At 36.7% G+C, this 19,056-nt stretch overlaps 1 protein-coding gene across 1 annotated transcript in view; it reads right to left on the minus strand.

The window, feature by feature from the left end:
• Positions 1–6,097: 6,097 nt before the first annotated feature.
• The window catches only part of UBE2D1 (ubiquitin conjugating enzyme E2 D1), a 35,114-nt gene continuing 22,155 nt past the window's right edge, over positions 6,098–19,056 (minus strand). The window contains exons 2-7 of the mRNA XM_003783645.3: positions 15,000–15,063; positions 14,875–14,906; positions 12,394–12,471; positions 11,221–11,326; positions 8,264–8,357; positions 6,098–6,972 (exon numbers count right to left, since the gene is read on the minus strand). Coding sequence (XP_003783693.1) covers positions 6,927–6,972; positions 8,264–8,357; positions 11,221–11,326; positions 12,394–12,471; positions 14,875–14,906; positions 15,000–15,063 — 420 coding nt within the window. The 3' untranslated portion in view covers positions 6,098–6,926. The remainder of the gene's footprint in view (positions 6,973–8,263; positions 8,358–11,220; positions 11,327–12,393; positions 12,472–14,874; positions 14,907–14,999; positions 15,064–19,056) is intronic.

Consider the following 19,056-nt stretch of genomic DNA (forward strand, 5'->3'; position numbering starts at 1 on the left):
CCGGGCTGGGGATTCGAACCCGCCACCTTAGGTGTATGTGGCTGGCGCCTTAGCCGCTTGAGACACAGGTGCCGAGCCCTATAGACTTTTGAAAAGTGAATTTAGCAAGGTTGCCAGATACAAAGCAAAAATTATCAATTACGTTTCTAAATGTCAACACACAAGTATGAAGTGTTGCAAAAAATAACTTTAATAACAGATTTTAAAAATCAGAGACTTAGGAATGAATCCAATGAAAACTGTGCAAGACATCTGCATGGAAAATTGCAAAACAGTTACACTAAAAACAACCAGAAATTAAAGACAACCTAAGTACATTAAGTGCTATGCATATGCATGGAATGACTCAGTAAGATGTGGCGGTGACTCTAAATTCTTTTCCAAGGAAAGGTGACACTCTATGTCCCTTTCCCACAAATTAGAGGGAGCCTGTGACCATGCCACCTAATAAACTATAGCACAAGAGATGCTGTGTGATTTAAAAACACAGGGAGGATAAAAGGTGGGACCACACCTGTGGATTTTTTCATGCAGCTTAACATGAAAAAATACTCATCAGCTTTAATCATCAGAGAAATGCAAATCAAAACCACTTTGAGATATCATCTAACTCCAGTAAGAGTAGCCCACATAACAAAATCCCAAAACCACAGAGGTTGGAGTAGATGTGGAGAAAAGGGAACACTTCTCCACAGCTGGTAGGTATGCAAACTAATACATTCCGTTTGGAAAGAAGTCTGGAGAACACTCAGCGATCAAAAAATTGACCTGGCATTGGATCCTGTAATTCCTCTACTAGGAGTATATCCAAAAGACCAAAAATCACTTTGCAGAAAAGATATTTGCAACAGATTATTCATTGTAGCTCAATTCATAATAGCTAAGTTGTGGAAGAAGCCCAAGTGCCTGTCGACCCATGAATGGATTAATAAATTGTGGTGTATGTATGCCATGGAATACTATGCAGCCTTAAAAAAAGATGGATCCTTTACCTCTTTTATGTTTACATGGAAAGACGTGGAACATATTCCCCTGAGTAAAGTATCTCAAGAATGGAGGAAAAAGTGTCCAATGTACTCAGTACTTCCATGAAACCAACTTATATTTACTCACACTTTCTTATGAAAGATAGAACACAACTATAGCCCAGGATGAAGGAGAGAAATGGAGTGGGAAGGGTGGGGAGGGGGGAGGTTTGATGGAGGGAGGGTAAAAGGTGGGACCACACCTGTGGAGCATATTGCAAGGGTACAAGTCAAATCTGTCAAATGTAGAACATGAATGTCTTAACACAATAGTCAAGTAAATGAGGCGAAAGCTATGTTGATTGGGTTTTTTTTTTTTTTTTTTTTTTTTTTGAGACAGAGCCTCAAGCTGTCCCCCTGGGTAGAGTGCCGTGGCATTACAGCTCACAGCAACCTCCAACTCCTGGGCTCAAGCGAGTCTTCTGCCTCCGCCTCCCAAGTAGCTGGGACCACAGGCGCCCGCCACAACGCCCGGCCATTTTTTGGTTGCAGCTGTCATTGTTGTTTGGCGGGTCCGGGCTGGGGATTCGAACCCGCCACCTTAGGTGTACGTGGCTGGCGCCTTAGCCGGTTGAGCCACAGGCGCCGAGCCTATGTTGATTGGTTTAATGTAACCACGTCGGATTGTATTAAAAAAATCAACACATTGTACCCTACATATACATAAATGTATTCATGATCTATGTGTATGTGACTTAATAAAAAAAACAAAAAACAAAATGCAAACAGTGTAACCTAAAAAAAATAAAAAGGCAGCTTACTCCTCATTCTCCTGAAACACTTGATCTTCAGATGCTCCCTCTGAGGACTTAGCAGCTATGTTGTGAGATCACCAGCCCACACAGATAGGCCATAAATAAGTGATCGGGTAAGTAATCGCTGCTCACATCCCAATATATGAGTGGAAAAGCTCCCAAATGGTTTCAGGCCCAAGCCACTTGTGTCACCCTGAGCTGAGACCCTAAGTATGATGGAACAAGCCATCCCTATTGTGTGGATCCCAATTCCTGACCCAGAAGAATCTGTGAGCATTATAAAATGGTGGTTCTTTTATACCACTTAGTTTGGGTTGCTTTGCTCTTCAGCAATAGATAAAAAGAACAAAAGATGTTTACTACTATACCAAAGTAGCTCTAGAGATTCAATACGATCCCAATTAAAATCTCAGCAGGAGAATGGCAAAGCAGATCCTAAAGTCCATGTGGAAGTACAAGGGACCTGAACAGTCAAAACACTATTGTAAAAGGAGGACCCACACTTCTTCATTTCACAAGTCACGACAAATCTACAGTAAGTAGTCAGAACAGTGCGGCATGAAACGTACAGACTGGTGGGATAGAATCCAGAGTCTAGAAATGAACTGCTATAGTCAGTTGATTTTCCACAGAGGTGCCAACACCCCTCAAGGCAAAAGAATAGACTTTTCAACGAATTGTACAGATGGGCTAATCTTTAGAAGGGCCTGTTTACAAGGTTTGCCCTTGGCTGAAATTTGGGAACTTGGCTTCTGAAACTGTCAATGATAAGGTTGTTCCTGCTGCGCAAGCCTGACTAGACTTTTTAACTAAACAATGTGATTTATGGTGAACACCTGCTCTCCTTCTGGGAGACTAGAATGTTGGAGAACAAAGGGTAGCTACCTGATTAGCCCCCATAAAATCCTCAGACTTTATGAGTTTCAAATTGGCTTCTCTGGGCAGAAACAGTACGCCCAGGACACACACTACTGGAGGAAGAGGGGACTGTGCGGCCCCTGGGAAGGCACATAGGCTGCTTGCACATGGACGCCCCAGACTCTGCCAGATCTGGCTTTTCCCCTTACCAGCCCTGCTGTGGGCCCCTGCTGTGTCACTGTAATAAATCTTAGCTGTATGACCATACCGCGAGGCCTGCACATCGAATGTGCAGGTGGTCATGAGACTGCCAAAACAAGGTGTATCAAAAGTGTTAACGCAAGTGGGGTCACAACTTCTCCTACAATACCTATATGAAGAGTTACATTAAAATATATCATATGCAAGAGATGTTAACATTATTTCCTATCAAGTAAATTCTATGAGGAAAGCACAGTTGAGACCTTAAACCAACATGCCAGTATAAAAGCTACTTCCTCATGAGGTAAGAAAGGCGTATCTCTTCCCTCTACAAAAGCAGAACCTAAGGGAACATTAAAATAAGCTTTTAAAATATGCTTATTTAGACAAAATGCCCCCCAATAGTAATAGTGTTGGGTGAAGTTTCTATTAGTTCAGTTCATTTACAGTTTAAAACCATTCTTACATACAACAGGATAATGGGAGCAGAAATTTAAACGTAACAAAACATTTGTAAGCCGGTCACTAAGACACTATCACATTAGAAATTATTTCTACAACCAGCTGTCTGCAAATTTTCAGTTATCACTATTGAAAAATTCCTGCTGAAAGCATATCAATTATATACTTTAAGAAAAGCTTACAGACGTTACTCAGTACCAAAAAAAAAAAAAATGAGCAGAAAGACTAGTTATCTACATTATAGCAATTTTTACAAATCAAATTAGATGAAATCTCTTAATTTCCTTACTTGTGCAATACAACTATCAGAACAAAAACACCCAAGCATTATTAGACATGAGAACTTTTACAGCTTATCTACATTACATTTTAGGGCTACTAAATTGTGATTAAACCTCTGCTTTAAAGAAAAAAATTTGAAAGTCCTACTTTACAGTAGATAAAAGTGATAGAACTAAATTCTTCAAAATTAAGATTTGCTGTTGTTTTATTGAGTTAATAAAAAACATTTAAACAAACTAAAAGATTACTTAAAAGATTTAAATAAACTAAAATATAAGCAGTACTTTCAGTAATTTGAATCTATCTATTTATATGGTCATGGCTAGAACTTTGATCACATTTTTTTTTGAAAAATAAATTTATTTCAGGTTCACGTGAGGGTACATTTTCCTTGGCTGGTCCTAACAAGAATGAGTGACAGAACTGATAATTCTACTGCAGAACTCAAATTTTAAAACATTTCTACTGGCCTGAACTTTGAGTCCAGTTCAGCTTGCCTACCAATAAATAGACATGATATAAATAGCTTTTTAATCTGAGAAAATCAATTTTTCTAATCTCTCCATTTTAAAAATACAGAACTGTGGGAGAGCAGCATCCTGACAAATGTCAGTGAATCATGTCAAAGACAGATCACTGTGATAAAATAAGAAAAACTACAGTGTGATATTACATTTTTTTCAGTAACTATTTTAGAATTAACTCTTATATTATAGCTGCCCTTTTCCCTATTGGAGTTTATGAGAAGGGGTGGAAAAGGGGAATAAAGCAAAATGAATAATTAAATACAGTTTGTAGAGGCATATGCATAAAGCTGTACTTCAGGAATAATATGCTTTTGACATAGTTGGGGGATGGTGCAAAGTTGCCCCTACAACCTGTATCACTGATGTATTGTGTGTGGCAGTTAAAAGTGCCCAGAATGTAATTTGAAGATGGCTTTCAACTATGCTTCAAAGCATCCAGAACTTCAAGAGGTGGGATCCTGAATCCCCAAAAGATTACCTATATCTCTCACTGCAAGGAGGTCCTGAAATTAATCCTTTATCTATGAAAAGGCCCTGACTTTGAATTTAGTTTTAAAAGGTAACTGATGTTCTCCTTGTTAGAATAAAGCAAAAATAATATACTGAAAATGGTAATCTGACTGATCATTATGCCAACCTTAAGCTCAAGATTTTTAGTTAATTAAGAGAACTTTATGCTTACTCCTCAGGAGTCTAGTACAATTCAGATGTAATAAGCAAAGGCAAACAAGAGTTAGGCAAGTTTCAAAAACTTTAATAAAGAAAAAAAAAGACACTTCCAAAAATAAACGCCACACAAAAAGGTTTTTCTTTTTTCTTAAAAAGTGAAAGCTACTCAAACAAAACCCTTTATTATCAAAGTATACTAAATACTTAAATCTAATGATGTTAAAGTGTTCAAATGCAGGGCATGTAGCTTATAATAATATAGTTAGTGGTTTTCATGATATGGCTGTTTTAAGACATTAGTTAATATAAGTTACTTTTTTAACCCTATATTTTCTTAAACATCCATTTCACAATTCATTTAATTACTTTACATTCATTTATAAAAACACATTTTCTAACAACAGGTTACAGCAGGTTATCTTGTGCTTTAATAATAATGAAGCATGATAAATACTCAAGTGATTTAAATGCTCTGCTGATGACTGCACCCATCACAGATTCTTGCACACGTAATACAGCTACTGCGATAATCAGAAGAGCTACAACTGCTCTGAAAAATGGCACTCAAGGTTGACAAGCATGCTGAACATTAAGGAGATGTTTCCCAGGTTAAAACATTCGAAGTTTCTACTTTTCTTTAAAATCTATAAAGATAACCTGCTTACTTAAATCACTTTTAGCTGATAATTTACAAAAAACAGAGGGCAACATCATTTAGAATTTTCTTTGTAACATCTATAGTAAAAAAAAATTGATGTTTTCAAATTGCGGTAACATTAAAATTCTATTTTAGAAATTCTAGATTTTAAAACGTTGAGAAATGAATTAATCTAGTGATTCTGCAGGTCTATATAAAGACTTGTTTAGCCTGGTATAGTGATGTGAGCCTGTAATCCCAGCTACTCAGGGGGCTCAGATGGAAGGATGGCTTGAGCCCAGGAGTTCAAAGACCAGCCTGGGAAACACAGCAAGATCCCGTATCAAAATAAATAAATAAAGATTTTTCTTCAGGGTGGGAAATTCCACATTATACTTATTTCAGTACTTTCAACAAATGCCATCTTAGGTGTGATCAAGACTAATCTCAATTTATTCTAAATGCTCTTCTTACTGCCAAGGACCAAGGTATATCATCCAATAGACTGATAATTTAGTAAAGAGAAATAAATCTATAACAATAAAATTTATGTAATATGGTGACCTATGCCAAATATAACAGATCTCATTTTCACAATTTGGAAATAATTTTCATGCAAAATTCTAGATAGAGTTTTGATTCTTACTTATAATTTTTATTTTTTTAAGTAATCAAGACAAATAGTAGAAAAAGCGTTTTATTTATATGGAAAAAGCTACAGTAAGATCTGTAAAAGGTGTCAATATAATATTGCCTATACAGAGAAAAATTCAAATGTGAATAGCAACAAATAAATGTTACACATCTTCCTACTTAGCAGTGCAATTAATTCACATTGCAATAAAGTTAAGTCAAGTATAACAAAATCAAAACAAGTGTTTCTCCATAATCAGTATACTGAGAATTACAGTGTAAAGATCACTTCAGGTTTAAGAAATCTGCAATCAACCTATAATATCTTAAGACAAGGGAGACACAGTCAATTCATTTCATTATCAGTTGTTGGGCTTTTTCAATACTGTTCACAGGGAAAAAGTAATGAGTTGACATACATGTAAATAGAATATATTTAGTCTATACAGTAAAAAAATACAAATTATAAAGTGAGCTAACAAAGAATGAAATCTGAATACAGATTTATAAAACGGACAACATCTTAGACAACACATACAGTATTTTCATGTAAAAACATCTAGTTTCAGCAAAAAATAATTTGGTTGCTTTTCAGCTGCACTGTAGATCTTGTAAGCTGAAGATGCAGATGTCCAAGTATCTTAAAAACCATAATAAATGTCTTTCTCAATGCATACAAAATGATAAATGCTCTCATCACAGTCTTAAGGGTATTTTTGGAAGTCTGTTTTGTCTTGCTTCAGAAACACATTTAAAATGGGCAAAAATCAAAAGGTTTCATGGTACAATGAAACAGTAAACAGTGCTCAATTTACTGCTAATGTTGAAAAAACCTAGATTTTACAGTACTCTGGTATATATGAAAAACTTCTCAACTTTACATTGCATATTTCTGAGTCCATTCTCTTGCATGTCTGTTGTATCTGTAGGCAAACAAAAGGGACATAGAAAAAAACATACAAATTTAATCTGTTAGAAGGATCTTTCTACATCAAACTGCATATCCTGCCTTCTCATGCTTCAATGCAATGATCATACATGTATCAGGATGATATAGGCTCAGGCCTATATCATAACAGGAAAAAGAAATGTTTTTTTAACTTAGGGATTTTTCTGCAACCATATGAAAATGTATCCAAATACATAAAAAAGAAACACTGAAACCAACTTTTTTTTTTTTTTTTGGAAAAGACTCTCAAGCTGTCGCCCTGCGTAGGGCCATGGTGTCACAGCTCACAGCAACCTCCAACTCTTGGGCTTAAGCAATTCTCTTGCCTCCGTCTCCCAAGTAGCTGGGACTACCGGCACCGGCCACTACACCAGGCATTTTTTTGTTGTTGCAGTTGTCATTGTTTTAGCTAGCCTGGGCTGGGTTCTAACCTGCCAATCTCTGGTGTATGTGGCCGGCGCCCTACCCGCTGAGCTACAGGCGCCGCCCGAAACCAACTTCTACCAGAAATTCATAAAAGCCAACCCTGACTGAGCATTACCCGGCAAATTGCAAATGAACCTACAGTACTAGCAAGGGGGAAGAACTTGAAAATTAGGTCAGTTTGGGTGGGCCTAGAAGTAACTTCTCTTTGCTGGAGAAGACAGGGAATATGATGTTTAATATTTTCTAATGATTAAACTCTTCCATTTCTAATTTACCACCTCAAATTATATATAGTTATTATACAAACACAGAGTATGTTAATATGTACCATTAACAGTAAATGGGAAGTAATAAGATTTTTTGTAAAAAGACTTAATATAGTTTTAAAAGAAAGCTTTCAGAGGCCTGGCACAGTGGCTCATACCTATTAATTCTAGCACTCTGGGAGGCTGAGGAGGGTCTTGAGCTCAGGAGCTCCAGACCAGCCTGAGCAAGAGTGAGACCCTGTCTCTACTAAAAACAGAAAAAAACTAGCTGGGCATTATGATGGGTGCCTGCAGTCCCTGCTACTTGGGAAGGTAAGGCAAGAGATCGCCTGAGGCCAAGAGTTTAAGGTTGCTGTGAGCCATGACACCATGGCACTCTACCCAAGGTGACAGAATGTGTCTCAGAGACAGATAGACAGATAGATAGATAAAAGGTTTACTCCATTCGAAAGATAAGCTTAATATACAAGCATAATAAACATACATGTACTTAAAATATATTGAAAATGCTCATGTTTTAGCAGACTATATGGGAATGCATCCGAATAAAACCTAATAAAGGTAAACACTTACTTTTCTTTGTCTGACTTATAGATTTGTGCAATATCTGGTACTAAGGGGTCATCTGGATTAGGATCACAAAGTAGAGAACATATGGACAATAAAACTAGATTTAAAAGAGAACATCATATTAGGTAATCATCTATTTTATGCAAATTACATACGTGAAAATAATTTTACTGAATATAGATCATGAACTTATAAAATACAAAATAAAATTATACTTATACAAATTACATTTTATACCAACTTTGGCTGATACCAAATTGACCATTAAATTTTTTTAAATTATAAAATCACCATAAAATTTATATAATACAAAATTTTACCTTTTAAGTTTTAATTCTATTTGAATTTCTATTTATTTCAAAAAATGTGAATGTCCAAAGTAGCTATTAATAACTTTTAAGCACAAGACTTCTCTATAAAGCAGTCAAATGATAGTTAACAGTTCAAACCATTTTGGATATTGTACTTGTATGTTTTTTTACTTTGACTCATAGACTGTCTATAATTTGTGAGATTTGTTTTTCAATGAATCCTCTATTCCATGTACATTATTCGTATGGCATGCATGTAAAATTAATGTGAATCGCTATCTTTATATATCTTGTGTATTTTAAAATATAAATAAAATTTTAAAATAGTTGGTGCTATACTATGTAAAGATACTAATATAAGTAGTTCTACGCTTGAAAAAACATCTATGAAGTAAGATGGAACAAGGACTCTGGTTCTTTATTTATCTGCTTTAATTGCATGATACCACTTGAACTGGTGCAAGGAACCACCTCTCATTTCCAACTGCTCCCCCCATCAAGTTCCTTAATATTTCCCGACTCTTTTTTATTCAAAGGGGAGGTGTCATATGGACTAAGGAAAAAAAATAATATTTTATTCATCTTCCTTATCTTCATCTAAGGAAACCTCAGGCCTTATATATTAAACTAATGGGGTAGATTTTCTGGGCTCATGTAAGTCTCCAGAATGCTTCTACGCTGACCTCCTGGTGAAAAGCATAACAAGACATTTAAAATATAGAAGAGGCTGGGCAAGGTGGCTCATGCCTGTAATCCTAACACTCTGGGAGGCCAAGGCGGGTGGATTGTTTGAGCTCAGGAGCTGATATGAGACCAGTCTTGAGCAAACGTGGGAGCCGGTCTCTAAAAACAGCCAGGCATTATAGTAGGTGCCTGTGGTCCCAGCTACTTGGGAGGCTGAGGCAAGAGGATCATTTAAGCCAAAGAGTTAGAGGTTGCTGTAAGCTATGACACCACTGTACTCTAAACGGTCACAAAGTGAGACTCCGTCAAAATAAATAAATGAATAAATAAATAAATTGCAGAAAAGCATCAGGCTTTTGTGGTGGTGTGTGCCTGCGATCCCAGCTACTTAGGAGGTTGAAGCGGGAGAATCCTGTGAGCCTATGCATTAAAGAACAGCCTGGACAACACAAGGAGGCACCCCCTCATCTCAAAAAACTAATGTGACAATAAAAAGAACATATAGAAATGTAAAAAATATACAAACAGCTAAGTATGCTCTACTTTATAAAATAAGGAAAAGGCTACTAGGAGCCATTTGCCCTAATTTCACTATCATGCACATAAGCATGTCCATTCTTTAAGATAAAAAAAAAAGGTGGCTGGTCCAAGTGCAGTGGTGTTTACTACTAATTGATCACAACCAGTTACAGATTCCTTTGTTCCTTCTCCACTCCACTACTTCACTTGACTAGCCTAAAAAAAAAAAAAAAAAGGGTAAGCACTAACATTTCATTTGAGTGTTTACTATGAGCCAGGGGTGTTCTGATCCTATGGAATCCCCATTTTACATTTAAGGAAACCAAGGCTGTTTGAATTCTCACAGGATGATTACCAGAAGCCAACAATACCAGTTTTTCTTTATGAAAAGCTGCCAATGTCAGAAAACTTAGCATCCGGCAGTCTGCTATTTCTATGTCTAAGGACTTAGCCAAATGACATTCGTTTCATGACACCATTCCAGGAAAGTATATATTAACTTGAATAACGTTTTGACATAAAATCTTTCCTATATCCAGTACAGGACAGTTACACTATGATTTTAAAAAGTATATATTATTTATGTAATACCCAAAAGAGTTATGGCAGTGGGCCCTACTTCCTATAAACTTTTAAGTTATATACTCAGGTAGTATTTATTTAAAAAAATTGAAAATGAGCACATGTTCTTTCTATGAATCCTTTAAGAGAAACAATTTTCTTGACTTTTATAAAAAGGGAAAACTTACCAGGTACAGTGGCTCATGCCTATAATCCTACCACTCTGGAAGGCCAAGCAGGTGGACTGCTTGAGCTCAGGAATTTCAAACCAGCCTAAGGTGGGTGTCAGTAGTCCCAGCTACTCAGGAGGCCGAGACAAAAGGATCACTGGAGCCCAAGAGTTTGTGGTTGCTATGGGCTATAACGCCACAGTACTCTACCTAGTGCAACAGAGTGAGACTCTGTCTAAAAACTATATATATATATATATATATATATCATATACAGGTGGCATTGTGGTGGCCACCTGTAGTCCTAGCTACTTGGGAGGCTGAGGTAAGAGGATAGCTTAAGCCCAAGAGTTTGAGGTTGCTGACACCACAGCACACTACCCAGGGCAACAAAGTGACACTTTGTCTCAAAAAATAGAAAAAAGAAAATCTGGTAGTTAACTTCAGGGGTAGCTGCCTCTAACTCAAACGGTATTTTCCAACTGTCAAGTTATCTTCTACTAGAGAATCAAGATACAAGTAAAGAGAGCTGGTCCTCAACCCCCAAACTAACTGCTGAAAGGCAGAGGAACATAAGTGCTACAAGAACAAATTAAAATCCAAACAGGAAAAAAAAAGTTGATTTTTTTTTTCACACTTTCGTCCTTAGACACTTTTGCTGTATTTCTCTAGTTTCACTGTTATCAACTGCTTTCAATCTGATATATGACATTACCTTTTGATACAGTCAGAGCTGGTGACCACTGTGACCTCAGGATATCAAGACAAATACTTCCATTACTGTTTATGTTTGGGTGGTAAATTTTTGTTGTGAAAGCAATCTAAACATAAGACAAAATAACAAATACGTGACAATCCATGAACTAGGAACAAAGCAGAACGAATTTGCTCTCGGGTAAAATATCCCCACCTTCACGTAACTTAGAGGAGAAATGGTTTTCAACACCAACCAAATGGTCATCTACTTGGTGCTCTAGCTAGTGGGTATGTGAAAGCAAATCAGTTTTCCTCTTTCCCCCTCCCAGGAATTGACAAGTATTTTGGAGAGTGTAATAAGCAAGTCTGTAGTAGCTGGTATGACTGGTTGAGTAGCACCTGAAGTAATTACCAATGGCTTTCATCACACCTAGAAGTAATCTTTTTCTTAATTTTGATTTAATAGTGATACCAGGATGTGACACTTGGATCATCTAAAAAATCAGGATGTTGACCCTGTTTCAAGGCAAAGTCAAGGGGCCTCAGCTTGTTACCTGTCCTAAGAAATCCACCAAGAATCCTAACCTAATAAGAGTTGTTGTCCTATCACTTCATATTACAGTGTTAATCAGGTGTTTTTAAAAATCTAAAATAGTTATTTCCTGAGTGACAGAGTCTGCTAATTTTTCCCCCATTTTGATATCTCCCATGATTTATTTCCATTCGGAGCTATTCTAAGTTAAACTCAACAAGAACACGTTTTTCCCTCCCCTACCAAACTAAAGGAAGGGACTGTGTCACGTTTACTTTTGTTTTCCCCAGTGTAGTAGAACGTGATAGGTGCTCAATAAATGTTTATTGAACACCGAACAAATTGAGAAAGAAGGATCCATTTTGGAATGATAATCTCATGAATAGAAAAGTCTGACTTCGAACCACAGAAACTTCCAAAACTACACATATCTAGTTAGGAGGGAAAGAAAGGCAAGGAACCTACTTTACAGCATAACAGATACCGTTGCTTATTTTACAGACCTAATATAACATGTAAGTGAAAAAGCATTATTTTAGATTCAGTGGCTTTACAGAGCTTGAAAAGGCTAAACTACCCACAGTCTTTGACATCGTGAAACTATAACCAAAGAATAAAATCCCTTACACGGAAGTTACATCAATCATAAAATAAAAATACCTTTGGTGGCTTAAAAGGATAATCTGTCGGAAAATGTACAGTGAGAAAGAAGACTCCTCCTTGATATGCGCTATCAGGCTGAAATTACAAAATATTTGCATCAGTGTTGGATTATTATATTTATTTATTGAATAACTTAACATGATGTCCCTCAAATATTATCAGTTGGAAAAAAAAAGTCATCCTATATAACATGATTTTCTTAAATATTTTCAGCTGGGGGGGGCAATCATTTTGTCATAAGTTCAAATCATTTACCTTGAGGACAGGTTTCCCTTTCCAGGGATGATTTCCCAACAATTATGCCAACATCATAAGGTTTAAAACAAAACAAAAATCGGACACACACAGCGGTATGACTTGCCCAGACAAATCTGTTTATGAATACAAATTTTAAAGATCAGTATGCACACAAGACTGCTGTGAGAAAAAATAATTTTCTGCAGCTGTAATCAGTATTGTTTTTTAAAGGGCAGAGGCAGTACTTACCTTCTTATTTATAAAGTTTAAGTTCTTACGGTCACTTAAGGGCCAAGAACGAAGAGGAACTGAAGAGGCCAAGTTATGAAAAGAAAAGGCTAAATGACCCTGTGACCCAACTTATTCCTCAAATCTTCATTTAGTAACCATTTAATAAAACAATGTGAAAAATGCAAAAAAAGTCCAAAGCAAAACTAAATTCAATAGTTATACTACTATCAAATTTGGAATCAACTTCACAAGAAGAATTTAAATTTCGCCATTTTTTTTTTTGTGGCCATTATAAAATAGTTGCAACATTACAAGCCAAAAAAAAATTTTTAAAGGGAAAAAAATGGCAGCAAAATATACCTGAAATTGTATTTTAATTCTTTTATATTTAATGAAATATATCAGGTTATATTAGCATTTGGGTAATAACAGCAAGACTGTCATTACTTCCCCCTTAAGTTTCTGCACGTATACTAGAGGACTGTACTGTATAATTATTCTTACTATATGTATTTATTCTGGTTCATCATAAAGTATAAAGAATGTAGAAAAGATAAGCAAATAACAATGACATATGCTCTGCTTATAAGACATGCAATACAGACATACTCTGTATTCTACAGAGCACTATAAGAATACGTATTTATATTGCTAAAATAAGGGAGATATGAAAACACAATTATAAGCATTTGCTACATATGATTCACCTAAAACATTTGCGAGGGGCTATAAATCAAATAGTTAAGAGTAGGAGCCAGGAGCATTAGCTCCACCCCTATAATCCTAGCACTCTGGGAGGCCAAGGTGGGAGGATCACAAGAGCCAGGAGTTTGAGACCAGCCTAAGCAACATAACAGATCTCATCTCTATAAAAATAAAAAAAAAAAACAGCTAGGCATGGTGGCATGTGCCTGGAGTCCCAGCTACTTGGGAGGCTAAGGTAGGTGGATCAATTGAACCCTGGAATCTGAGGCTGCAATGAGCTATGATGCTGCTGCTACACTCTAGCCCAGACAACAAAACAAGACCCTGTCTCAAAAACAAAAACATAAACAAACAAAAAAAACCTCTGCAAGGATGAATCTTTAAACAATAGTATTTTGAAGTCTCTTAGTAAGCAATGAACACCAGAAATAACTAGATTCTTACAGAAAATTTTCATATGAACAATTATGTCGCATTTTATCTTTAAAAAAATAAATTTAATAAATCAATTTTGTAATTTGAGAAAACTGCCTAGGAGTACTGATTTGAAATTTAGTATTTTGGGGGTTTTTGAGGTTAAGCACAAAGCGATATGATTAAAATCTCTATAGCGTACTGGGGAAAGCTCCCTTAAGGGCAGGGGTGAGAATGATGTCCATGGAAACATATTACTAATGTACTCTCACCCAGAAAGTAGATCCGAACTATCCCGTTCTAAGTCATAACTGCCTCACAGGTGTTGAATGAAATAATTTTAACGAATGAGATGAGCATCAAGAGGAGCAGGGTATAAAATAATACATAATTTTTGGTTGAGGACAATGTGACAAAATTAAAAGCAGCAAACTCATAAGGTGACAAAGAGAAACCTATTGGAATATTTTATCAATTCTCTTTTACAAACAAGAACAGTGATGAAACTGATTGCAGATTGGTACTTGGTATTTGTAGGACTTCCATTATTAGGCTTATTTTTAACCTGCTGAAACTGTGGATGCGAGAATGGTTATGCATTGTGATAAACAATTGACTCTTGGTGTCTTAAAAAAAAAAAAAAGATAAACCAAACACACAACCTGGTTGCAAATTGTGGGGGATCCATTAATACGGGTAATGATCAAGCATTAGGAAAAGAAAGACCTCGTAGCGATCCTTGCAAGTATTTGCTCTAGAAAATTATCATAAATCCCCAATCATATTTTGCTTCCTGGGTGATTCAGGGTCACAAACATCTGATCAAAGGTGAAATGGCAAGAATGATGTATGGCTGAGGGGATTAATTTCATATATATGAATCATACTTACAGGCCCCATAATAGTTGCTTGCCAGTGGAACACTGAAACAAACAAAGGAGTTTTGGAGTCATTAACAAATGTTCAAACCTATATTTTTAATGGTAGCAAAATCCTGGCAATAGGGCAAAGCTTACAGTCATCTCCCACAGGTCCAGCTGAACAGTGAGCAGGTGGATCTCGCTGTAGATCACTTAATTCCTGAAGAAAAGCAAAAATACTTCAGGTTAATTCTTTTCCCAGGGAAACAAGCGTGGTAATCCGTGAAGACACAAATTACCAACTTCACTTTAAAACCATTTTGGCAATTCTATTCAAAATACGAAAACATAAAATGTACTCGGTCATTAATTGACAGAAGGGTTTGGAATACAGTACTAAATCCCCTCTGTGACGGCTCCAAACCTTGAAAAGATTAAATAGTGTCTTAACATCCCTAAGACAAAAAAGTTTAATATGTATTTATTATATACAAGGTAATTTATACAAGTGCTAGGGAGATAATATATTCAAAATACAGGTCCTACTTCCAACAGGTTACAATTTAAAATGAGGGAGACTGAAGGCTCAGAAAGATGAATATTTCAGAACAACTTGAAAGATAAGTAGTAAGAAAGAAGAGCAGACAGGCCATGTGTCGAAACCTAGAACACTGATTCATACGGTCTTTCCTGCCCTCAAGGCAGCAAAGAGAAAGGTCATAGAAAGGACACAGCTTTGGAGCTAGCCAGGCTTGGGTTGGAATTTCAGTTCTACCACTACTAGCTCTATGGTCTTGGGGAGATTGCTTAACTTTCTTCGCCTCTGCTGGGAAGGAACTGATCATTCCCAAAGAAGAAAGGTATAATAAATTCACCATGAAGGACTGGTAATGGAAGAATGCAATAGAGTTTGGAAGATCAAGGAATGTCTGTGAGAAAGTGGTACTGAAGCTGAAATCTGAAGGATGAATGGGAATTAGTTTGGGTGGAAATGAGTGACACTGGGAGGTCCAGTGGCAGGGGAGGAGGTGGAAAGGCAGGCAGGGGCCAGGGAGAAAACAGAGAACAAGGCACACTGCCTTAAGGATCTGGGGTTTTACACCAGGTATCTTGGGAGAGGCTTACCGGGTGGCACATTCTGATTTAAAGGATGGTTCTGACTGGATTAGAAACAAAGAGAGGAGGAGAAACACCAAGACTAGCTACTCCAGGCAAGAGAAATGGAAGCTTAGACTGCAGAAGTGGTACCAAGATAAAAGTGGGGTATTTGAGATATTCTGAAGGGCTTGCCTATTACGGGATTTGATGATGAATCACATGTACGGAGTCGGGAGAGGTCACAGATGCTTATGATGAAGAATAGTGGCAGCTAATAGTTACTCTGTATCTTAGTCACCCTAACAATCCTCAGAGGCAGATGTCATCAGGCCCCCACTTTACAGGTGAGGTATAAACACAACACACTCCACGGTCACACTCTATGCTCATCCCAGTAGGCTGGAACTGGGATGCAAACCCAGGCAGGCGAACTTCTGGCATTAGTTTCACAAATGTACAAATGCAGATGTCATTTTCTGAGATGGGGGACTCTAGAAGGCAGACTGACTTGGAAAGTGTACACGTCAAATCTGTGATCCCTGTGGTATCAAGAAAAACTTTAGTTCCACATACAGGGCTGAAGCTTAAAAAAGGGTGAAACTGAGAAATTGTTGTATATACTTGATATCTGAAACCATGGGAATGATGAAAACATTTTTGTGTGGACACATATTAGCGAATATGTCATGTACTAAAATCTAAGATGTCATTGACTGCAAATCACACCTTTAAGTACCAATAACTAAGGAAAAATGCTGCCAATTAATTCTAAAACACCATCAATTATAAGATACAACTAGGTTTTAGGAATTGTTAAAATGTGAAAGATGTGCACCTTAGAATCACTGGATTATGGTAATTATATTAATAAATCCAGTGCTCTAATTCAAACAAACAAGAAAGAGGACATGCTAGGGAAAGAATTTCCCAAGAAAGTAATATATGAGCTAAGTAACTGAGCCACATGCCACTCGGGTCAGCTTCTTTCAAGTCCAATATTCTTTTCCAGGATACGTGCTACTTTTTTGTTTCTTGCTCTTTTATTAATAGCTGGTGTGAGGTTTCTCTTCCCGACAAGAATTAGCTAACATGGTTGGCTGTTCTTTGCTCCATGTACACTTAAGCATTAAGGATTTCAGTCTTTGACTTAGCTATTCCAGTTAAAAGCAAGGCTTTGAAGTTAAAGTCTGAATGCCACCTCTCACTTGCCACATGACCTCCAGAAAAATCACTTTTTCCTCTCCAAACCTCAGTTTTCTTTTATGCATTACCAACTCATCTATAGTTTCTATGATAATCAAGTAAACACAAGCACTACAACAGTAATCAAGTACTACACAATCTCAGGCACACAGTAAGCACTCCAATAAATGTTAAGATAATATGTAATTGTTAACAACCATTCAATTCTCTAGTACCAGAATATCATTATTTAAATAGATCAAAAGATTAGGGGGAGAAGTAGTTCCCAATTCATAGCTCCATTGGCTGTGCCTTATGACACTTTTCTAATTTTGGCTTTTAGGAGATTAAGTATTCATCATATTCATTTTTCTAAACATTAGTGTAAATGAGATTTCTTTGCCCTCATTTTAACTTGAAAACTAATCAGAAAATGGTCTTTGTAGTTTTAAAAAATTGTTAATGATTTGTGTGTATGTAGTCTATATATTGGGTATATGTGAATACATCACATATACAGACAAGTATGTATATATTCATTTTATTAGCAAGAAAAACCATATTCTATTTTATTTTTTTAAGTACAAACATAAATGTTTTTATTTATTTATTCAGAGACAGAATCTCACTTTGTCATCCTTTTGGTGCACAGCTCATAGCAACCTCAAACTCTTGGGCTTTAAGCGATTCTCTTGCACCAGCCCACAAGTAGCAGGGACTACAGGTGCCTGCCACAATGCCCAGCTATTTTTAGAAATGAGGTCTTGCTCTGGAATCCACCTACCTCGGCCTCTCAGAGTGCTAGGATTACAGGCATGAGCCACTGTGTCCAGCCCTCAAAGCATATTTTAGTTCAAATAGTCTCAAAATATATTTGAATTTCAAATGTTAGGCTGTTCTTCAATTCCCTTTAAGAATATTAAATAATACAAAGCTATTTTATTCTTATGTTTTTACATCCTGATTTTTCCTCTGTTAGAAGTTAGAGCTAGGTAGAAAGAGAGAAAAATCTAACAAACCCTACAAAGTCCACGTCCATAAGTTGTCTACTTAAAGCCACAGAGGAAAGAGGGAATTGACAGGACAGCAAACATCCTTAATACGTCCATCATTACTCGCCACCAATAATTCCAGTAATGCTTGGGTGGGGAGACTGACACATCCTAGACTTTCTGGACGGGCCTAGATGCCTCCTGTTTTATCCCTCTGTCAATCCGTGTGTCTGGAAATATACTGCTATCACTGTTTCAGAAGATGTAACTGAAGCTATGAAACACAGGGGTAGACAGAAGGACCACCCGAAAACAAAAGGTATATTACATACACTCCCTGGCCTGCAAAAATACAGAACTTAAATTTGAAAAAAGAAATATGAAGATATTTTAGAAAAGTCTGAGATGTGCTAAGTACAAATATAAAACAAAAACTACAACCAAACCCAAACCCCACTTTTTGCTCTTTGAATCTACTTAGCAGCCAACAAACTTTCAGATGACACAAGAAATCAAAGATGGCTTATATATGTTAAACTCTTCCTTTGGATCCAGATTACTGAAACTGCCTTATCTGATTTACACTTTCTCTGCCATAACTGGCATTCTTATTAACCTATGACTAGCATCACATCCACATAGGAAGTATCAAAAATAATTTAGTGATTCTTGTGTTATTCCAAAAGGATACGTGGGAAACTAGGATTAGCTAGCTCTGTAAGAATTAACACTAAATTACACAACCTGCTCAAGACCACAGATCTTTTTTTTTTTTTTTTTTTTTTTTTTTTGAGACAGAGTCTCACTACGTCACCCTGGGTAGAGTGCCACAGAGTCACAGCTCACAGCAACCTCAAACTCTTGACCTTAAGCAATTTTCTTGCCTCAGCCTCCCAAGCTAAGACTGTAGCTGGTACTACAGGTGCCTGCCACAATGCCTG

This window comes from Otolemur garnettii, unplaced genomic scaffold (assembly GCF_000181295.1).
Source record: "Otolemur garnettii isolate 467f Iridium unplaced genomic scaffold, OtoGar3 scaffold00008, whole genome shotgun sequence".
Taxonomy (NCBI): Eukaryota; Metazoa; Chordata; class Mammalia; order Primates; family Galagidae; genus Otolemur; species Otolemur garnettii.